Below are 8,052 nucleotides of genomic sequence, written 5' to 3'. Positions count from 1 at the left end.
AAGTCAGAACCTCATGCTTGTTTGGCTTGCTTGCTTGGCTTGCTTGTTTGGCTGGCTCATTACCACTTGAGCTACGCCTCCCGTTTGGCATTTTGTGGTTAATTAGAATTAGAGTTTCACAAACTTTTCTGCCTAGCCTGGCTTCAAACTATGATCCTCAGGATATGTGTCTCATGGACTTTGCTGCCTGGACTGGCTTTGAACTTGCTCCTCAGGCCTTAGCCTCCTGAGTTGCTAGTGGGCCTCTGGTACCCAGCTTTGGTTCTCCATTTAACCAGCAAAATCAGTAGTCTGGAAGCTTGGCTCAAATAGAGGGCCAGCATAAGCAATGTGTGAGGCTTTGAGTTTAAGCCCCAGTACCTGCATGAGAAAATCAAGTATAATAAGAGAATGATGAGGTTGGAATCCTGCTTGTGTCCTATGATAGCCTCCTTTCCTTTTCCTTTCACCTCCCTCTGGGTCAAGCCACACACCCACACACTGAGGGGGAGGGGGAGGCTGATGAGGTGGGACTAAAGCTCAGTACTGGGACTAAAGTCCTGCCCTCAGGCCAGGACGACACCCATGTGCAGCTGCAGCTTCATATCTGACTAAGGAAGATGCTGGTTGTCTTTTTTTTTTTTTTTTTTGCCAGTTGTGGGGCCTGAACTCTGGGCCTGGGCACTGTCCCTCAGCTCTTCAGCTCAAGGCTAGCGCTCTACCACTTGAGCCACAGTGCCACTTCTGGCTTTTTCTGCTTATGTGGTGCTGAGGAATCAAACCCAGGGCCTCATGCATGCAAGGCAAGCGCTCTACCACTGAGCCACTTTCCTAGCCCACTGGTTGAGTCTTAAGTGTTCAGGCTTTTCTGTGTGAGGACTTAGCATTTAGACCAGGCAGACACCAAAGGGGCTGGCGGCTTTTTCTCTAGCCTTTGTGGACAAGGATAAAAGATGTTCTAAGGGAAGGAGGGTGGTGTCTTCAGGTAGTCACCATTGTGGAAGTAGTCTGCTTCTCCTTTCTTCTTGAAGGATTGCTCAGGTTTTCTTATCTGACTTGTCTTCCTGGCCCTGCTTGCTCTGTCCACTCATGTCTCAGCCATGGTCCTGAGGTGTAGATGTCCACTCACTGGCCACTCTTCCTGGCTCATGGCACCTGTCACTCCAAGTGTCCAAGCCTCGGCTGTCTCCATAGCCTGCAGTATCTGCCCCCACAGCACCTCTTGCTACTCCTCCATACGCCATACTGTGGCCCCTTATGTATCTCTCTTTCAAGTGTGTTGTATCCCGCTACTTCTCCAAACGCTTCCTTTCCCCCACTAGCTCCTTGCTGTCTAAATCACTGCAGCAGAACATGGTCTTGGAGCCCTAGGCTAGCCTCATCCCCTTCTCTCTCTGCTCTCCCATCACCACCTGGCCTCGCATCCCTTCTCTGCCTCTGTGCCCTCCCGTCACCCCTCTTACCATATTGTGTGGCCATTGCTTGTTCCTTGCCTGTAATCTCTGCCAGACTAAATCCTGTGTGGGCACGTAAATGCTATTTGTTCATTCACTGCTGTATCGCCAAGCACCCCGAGCTCAGTGTCTGGCGCACTGTGGGCACGTCAGCAACTACTTGGTAAAGAAATGGGTGAATAAAGCTGGGCATCGGTGGCTCACACCTATAATCCTAACTATTCAGGAGGCTCAGATCTGAGGGTTATAGTTCAAACCCAGCCCAGGCTGGAAAGCCTGTGACACTCTTATCTCCAGTGAACCACCAAAAAGCCAGAAATGGCACACTGTGACTCAAGTGGTAGAGTACTAGCACCCAGACCCTGAGTTCAAGCCCCAGGACCAACACAGGTGGGTGGGGGGGAAGAGAACTGGGTGAATGAATGGACTTTGTTATTCTGTAACAGGAATGGGAAAAGGACAGCACAGGATGCCCTCCAAGGACGAGCTGGTGCAGAGGTACAACAGGATGAATACCATCCCCCAGGTACGACTCTACAGCCCTTCCTGCAAAGATAGGCGGGAACATGGTGGGGTTGAGGCGATCGTGGGTGATTTAAGGAATCAGCTAGGTCCCAAGTGAACGTACTTCTCGAGTCATGTGTGGTTACTCCTGAGAGTAAAGGCCCAGACTAAATTGAGATGGAAATGGAGCACTTGGGGCTCTGGGCCCACCAGTCTTATACATGTGAGCAAACCTTTGGAGGGCACCTGAGACCATCACCCACTAACCAGCTCTTCAGGGAAAGCTCTAATGTTCTGTCTGGTTCTGCCCTCCTTTACTTCCCTCCTGCAGACCCGATCCATTCAGTCAAGGTTCCTGCAGAGTCGGAATCTAAACTGTATAGCACTTTGCGAAGGTAGGTCAGTCGCTCAGAGTTCCCGTTTTAGGGGGATCCTTAACATAGACTTCTGATGCATCTCTGGATGCACCCAGAGGTGCTTTGAAGCCTCCTTACTTCCCTTCCTGAGCTGAATTGTGTGTCTTGTTATCTGTGCCTCCCCTCCCATCTCCAGTGATCACATCTAAGGACCTCCAGAAGCATGGCAACATCTGGGTATGCCCTGTGTCCGACCATGTCTGCACACGGTTCTTCTTTGTGTAAGCCCATGAGGGACCCTGGGGGCTACCGGCGTGAGGGTGGGTGTATGACTGTGGCACAGGCTGGCTCTGTGGTCTGAGACTTGGCCCCTGCCGTCTGAGTGGCACTGGAGCTGGAGATGAGAACAGATGGCTGGGGTCTGCGTAGAAGAAGTCAAATACATGGAATCCTTCCACTTGGGAAAGGCTCAACTTTGGGGGTGGGATGGTTATACTTTGTTGACAGTTCCCTGTTACTCTGGTAATGTTTACCTGCATCTGCTCACGTTCACCTTGTCTTTGGCAGATATGAGGATGGTCAGGTGGGCGATGCCAACATTAACACTCAGGACCCCAAGATACAGAAGGAGATCATGCGTGTGATTGGAACTCAGGTTTACACAAACTGAGGGCCCCGCCCTCCGCCACCCTGTTCCCCAGGACCCTTCTGCCCTCATAACAGGGCTCAGGAGCAAGAGGAGAGAGTGCCCTGAGGAGCGGAGGGGCCGCTACCACGGGGCAGGAAGGCTGGAAGAGGTGGCCTTCCTGGTGGAGACTGACCCAGGATCCACACCACGCGTGGAATGCCCAGACTGACTCCAGTCCCTGACTTGCCCACTTGACTTCACCCTGTTTGTAAATAAAACAATAAAATGGAAGGTGCTGTGGCCTGGATACGATCACTGTGGTTTGCGCAGCTCCCCCAGGCCCTCAGGTGTGTGTGAGTGCTGGGGAGTGGTATATCCTGAAATTGTTTGTTCTTCCTGGAGTATTGTATGCTACAATTTATTTTTTTCTTTTACTGCTAGTTAGGTTTGAAGTCAGAACCTCATGCTTGTTTGGCTTGCTTGCTTGGCTTGCTTGTTTGGCTGGCTCATTACCACTTGAGCTACGCCTCCCGTTTGGCATTTTGCTGGTTAATTAGAATTAGAGTTTCACAAACTTTTCTGCCTAGCCTGGCTTCAAACTATGATCCTCAGATCTCAGCCTCTTTTTTTTTTTTTTGGTCAGTCGTGGGGTCTGAGCTCTGGGCCTGGGCACTGTCCCTCAGCTCTTCAGCTCAAGGGTAGGGCTATACCACTTGAGCCACAGCACCACTTCCAGCTTTTTCTGCTAATGTGGTGCTGAGGAATCGAACCCAGGGTCTCATGCATGCAAGGCCAGCACTGTTACCACTGAGCCACCTTCCCAGCCCTAGATCTCAGCCTCTTGAGTAGCTAGGATTACAGGTGTAAGCCACTGGTGCGAGGCCTTGCACAGATTATTGTTGAGGTAGGATAACACTTTCGGCCTGGGTTTGAGCCTAGGTACTGGTACCTGCCCCGCTTCCCCTCACAGAATCTCCCAGACTCTTCTGCCACACTGGCCTGAACCATGATGTTCCTGATAATTGTAGCTGATAAAGTTTAAAGGTGAGGTAAAACAAATCAATCTGAACTTTATGAACACAAGAATGCCTTCCTTGTTGGGCAGCTTGCTGGGCAGGATCTTGAGTTTCCTCCTACAGCCTGGAGGGGAAATTGAGGCAGGGCTGACCCTCCCTTCCCCCCAGCCTGGCCTAGCCATTTGAGAGGGGAGGGGAGCTGGCATCTGTGTAGGCCTGGTGGGAGCCGCAGGCCTCACCCTTCACAGGGGTCCAGGCTTTTGGCCTGCCCTTCACCTGGTCCTGGATTCAGGCCACTGGCTTCATTTAGATCTGGACATACTAGTTTAGAGGTAGAGTCAGGAAAGGAATTCAATTAGCTCCAGCTGCAGTCGCTGACTGTGATTTCTGGACTGAGGAGTCAAGATCTCTGGGCTGAACCCCCCATCCCTGCTCTTCTGGTACTTTTCCGTGCAGGCTGGGTGTGGCTGTGACTCAGGTTGTGGGGAGGATGTGGCCATCTTGGGGAGGAGCCTCAGCCGGGGGTTCTGGTTGGAGGGGGGGCAGGAGGCAGCTGCTGAGTCATTACTGGCTTGTGTACGTGCCAGCTTCTGAGATGATTTGGATGGACATCTGGGGATGTCTTGGCTTCTGGGACTAAGGGAGGTGGAGGGTCTTCATGGCTCCCTGGAGCCTTCTGGGGGCTCTGGGGGCAGTGGGAGTAGGTGGGTTCCAGTTTCTTTGAAGAGGCAGCCAGCCCCGGAGCACAGCACTGCCCACCACCCACCGGTGGCCAGAGATGCCAGTGGAAGCCAAGGCATTGCCAAGTCCCCTTGTCCAGGGTGTCCTTGGAGTAAGTGGGTCAGGGAGCTGGCAGCCAGTGTTCTGGACAGACATGTGGGTGGGTGGGTGGGAAGTCTAAGGCGCTGAAGCCCAGCGGGGAGAAGAGCACAGGATCTGGTCCTCTGAATCTTAAAGAGACCCCATCTCATCTCATCCCACCACCCTGTGAGTCACAAAGCTTCAATCTCTGCCCTGTCCTTGGAATGGGTACTCTGGAGGTTAAGGTCTTTGCACTCCCACGTGCACACCAGGAGCCTGGGCTAGGGGAAAGGACAGCTTGGTGCCTCCCTGGAAGAATGTGGCAGGTCACATGGGGTGACAAGGTCACCTTGGCAGGGACAGTTCTTCCTGGATATCTGCTTCCTGCTTCCAAGTGCAGCAAAGGCATTATACCAGAACCTGGGAAAACCTGTGTGCACACGGGCCATCAGAATACTCAGCCTTATATTTCCTGCAGGGTTCACACCCCCCCAGCCCCCGGGGCACCACACATCCATTCCAGGCTCTGCCTCACCTACCTTCATGTGTGGCTCAATTGTCTTCTCTATGAACTCTCCCTTGTCTTCATCCCCAACCGCAGAAGGCTGGCTTTTCCTTCCCTGCAGGATTTAGAGGAGCTTTGAGACTTTGGAAGGCTGAGAAAGGCCTCTGTGGAGTCTCCTGGTCTAGCTCTAGGAAGGGCGCATCAAGTCTGGACTAGTATTTCTGCCTTAAAGCTGACATCCCCAAGACCTGCAAGAGATCTGCTGTGCTGTGCCAGGCCCAGCTCTCACAATCAAGCTTGCCTTGGTGCTTCCAGGATGGGGTCCAATGTGGTCTTACACACACACAACCCTGCTCACAAGAACTCCAGGTAAACCATTAAACTCCAAATCCTGTGCCTCTGGCCAAGGATGGCATACAGAGCAATCTCGTCCATTCTCAGATACTGCAGGTACTTGTTTAGGGTGAAGGTCAAACTTGAATTCAAAAAGGACACTCCTCCAAGACCAATCAGTCCTCCAAGGGAGGCTTCTAGGGCCTTCACATATAAACATGAGGTCAAACCTCACCCTATAGAACAAGCATTGTCCTCAATGTTCTCCCCGCTTCCCCCGTTTCCAGTGCTGGGGCTGGAAGCCAAGGCCTGGCTTGGAGCTCATTAGGGAAAGTCTTAATTTTCCTATCATTTGAACCACGTCCTCAGCATTTTGTTGGCTTGTCTTACCAGGACTGGGGTTTGAACTTTGGACTTCCCTCTTGCTAAGCAAGGACCCTCAGCCCCTTTAGTATGCGTGTTTGAATGAGTCACTTCCAGCTACTCAGTTCCTCCACTTCCTGAGTAGCTGGATTCATAGGCGTGAACTCTCTGGCCCAGCTTTCACCTTCAAAGGAACTGGATTCTTGCACTTTAAATTATGGCATATAGCCACTGGGCGAGTGTGCAGAATTAGAACAAAGATAAGATAAAACCTGTGGGGCTCTTCCATATTGCCACTGTCTTCTCAGCAAAACCAAGACAGAGATCTCCTTAAAACCAGCATGCACATTTAATGTGAGCTAAGGAAATGATGGACGTGTCTCCTGGAGGACACTTATTTTTATAATGTGCTTGGCTATTATAGAGGTGATACACACAAGGGTGACATTTACATCTGTCAGATAAGAACTACATGTCGTTTTGCACAGTGTCATCTGTTCTATCATTCTCTCCCAGTCCTTCCCTCCTTCCTCAATGTGGATGACATTTTTATAACCATCAGACTCTTCTGAATCAGAATGCTGGGGTTACAGGAGTGACTGTGCTTTAAAACTTTAAAATGTGGGGCTGGGAAGGTGGCTCGGTGGTAGAGCGCTTGCCTTGCATGCTCGAGGCCCTGGGTTCCATTCCTCAGCACCACATAAGCAGAAAGAAAAAAGCCAGAAGTGGCGCTGTGACTCAAGTGGTAGAGCACTAGCCTTGAGCTGAAGAGCTGAGGGACAGTGCCCAGGCCCAGAGTTCAGACCCCACGACCAGACCAAAAAAAAAAAAAAAAACCAACTTTAAAATGTGAGTTAGTTTGGCACCAGCAGGGTTACTGTTCTGTGTCCATCACTCTTCTTAGTGTTCCCTCAGCCCAGAAGGGTGTCAATGATGACACCTGGTTTGTTTCCTCCCCTGCTCTCTCTCTCTCTCTACCTTAACCAAGCCAGTACTTCCCTAACTAAGTAGACTAGCAACCTGGCTGGTGGTTCACACCTGTAATCTTAACTTTTCAGGAAGCTGAGACCTGAGGATCCTGGTTCCAAGCCAGTCTGGGCAGGAAAGTCCATAAGGCTCTTATCTTCAATTAACCAACAAAAACAAAAAAGACAGAAAGGAAGACAGAAAGACAGAAAGGAAGGAAGGAAGGAAGGAAGGAAGGGAGGGAGGGAGGGAGGGAGGGGAAAAGCCGGCGGTGGAGCTGTGTGGGTTGAGTGGTAGAGTACTAGCCATGAGCAGCACCCAGGGCTTGAGTTCAAGCCCCAGGACGGGTACAGAAATAAATAGAACAGACCAGCAATTGCTTATAGAAGAAATAGACTTCCCAACTGCAAACCAATTCAGTTTTAGACTCCCCCCGCCCCTCCGTGCTCTCAGTGAGTGAACTCCAGGCCACTTTGTAAAATATCTGCTCCGAAGACTTGCCCTGGTGCAGGCCAAGCGCTGAGAGCGAAGGGACCCGCCGGGCAGCGGCGGGGAGAATGCCCAGACAGACTCCACTAGCACCGGGTCGACAGACACGCCTGGGCCGGGCACAGCAGGAGTGCAGGCTCCTAGGTAGATCTCCGGCCCCGAGGCTCCCAATGGGTCCTTCCTTGGGGGGCCAGTGCGACCCGGTCAGAGGCCTCCCGGCGCGCCCCGGGCCCGGCCCGCCCTGCGCTTCCTCGTTCCGAGCACAGCCGGCGCCCGTTCCCGGAGTCCCGCTCCTCGGAGGGCGGCCCCGGCCGGCGATCGTCTCCCCCCCCCCCCCACTGCCTTCCCGCCGCAGGGCGGGGCTGGGGGCGCCGCCGGGGACCCATAAATCTGGTTCCCGTGTAGATAAGGCCGGGGCAGCTGGGGCGACCTGGGCCGGCGGCCAGAAAAGGAGCCGGGTGCGGGCGGCCCGGGCCGGCAACAGGTGTGCGGGGCGCCCGGGGGTCCGGAGGAGCCCGCCTGGGGGGGGGTGCGCCCCGCCCCCAGCAGCTCCGGATTGGCCCCCGGGTTCAGTCACCGTCTCCTCTGGACGGCCCACCGTGTCCTTCCGCCGCGGAACGTAGTCCCCTCGGAAAAGGGCAGAGCCCGCCCTCCGCTC

General features: G+C 53.1%; 1 protein-coding gene across 8 annotated transcripts in view; it reads left to right on the top strand.

Moving 5' to 3' along the window:
* Parp6 (poly (ADP-ribose) polymerase family, member 6) overlaps window positions 1-3,228 on the top strand; it is a 33,212-nt gene extending 29,984 nt beyond the window's left edge. For 6 of the 8 annotated variants that reach the window (XM_013012148.1, XM_013012152.1, XM_013012151.1 and 3 more), the window contains 4 exons: window positions 1,880-1,959; window positions 2,269-2,332; window positions 2,490-2,574; window positions 2,861-3,228. In XM_013012148.1, coding sequence (XP_012867602.1) covers window positions 1,880-1,959; window positions 2,269-2,332; window positions 2,490-2,574; window positions 2,861-2,963 — 332 coding nt within the window. In that variant the 3' untranslated portion in view covers window positions 2,964-3,228. Of the gene's footprint in view, window positions 1-1,879; window positions 1,960-2,268; window positions 2,333-2,489; window positions 2,575-2,860 lie in introns of those variants that run through there. The other 2 variants (XR_001174896.1, XR_001174895.1) reach the window with 1 other exon arrangement.
* The last annotated feature ends 4,824 nt before the right edge of the window (window positions 3,229-8,052 follow it).

Source organism: Dipodomys ordii, unplaced genomic scaffold (assembly GCF_000151885.1).
Source record: "Dipodomys ordii isolate 6190 unplaced genomic scaffold, Dord_2.0 Scaffold15, whole genome shotgun sequence".
Taxonomy (NCBI): Eukaryota; Metazoa; Chordata; class Mammalia; order Rodentia; family Heteromyidae; genus Dipodomys; species Dipodomys ordii.
This window is presented reverse-complemented; position numbering and strand designations above follow the sequence as displayed.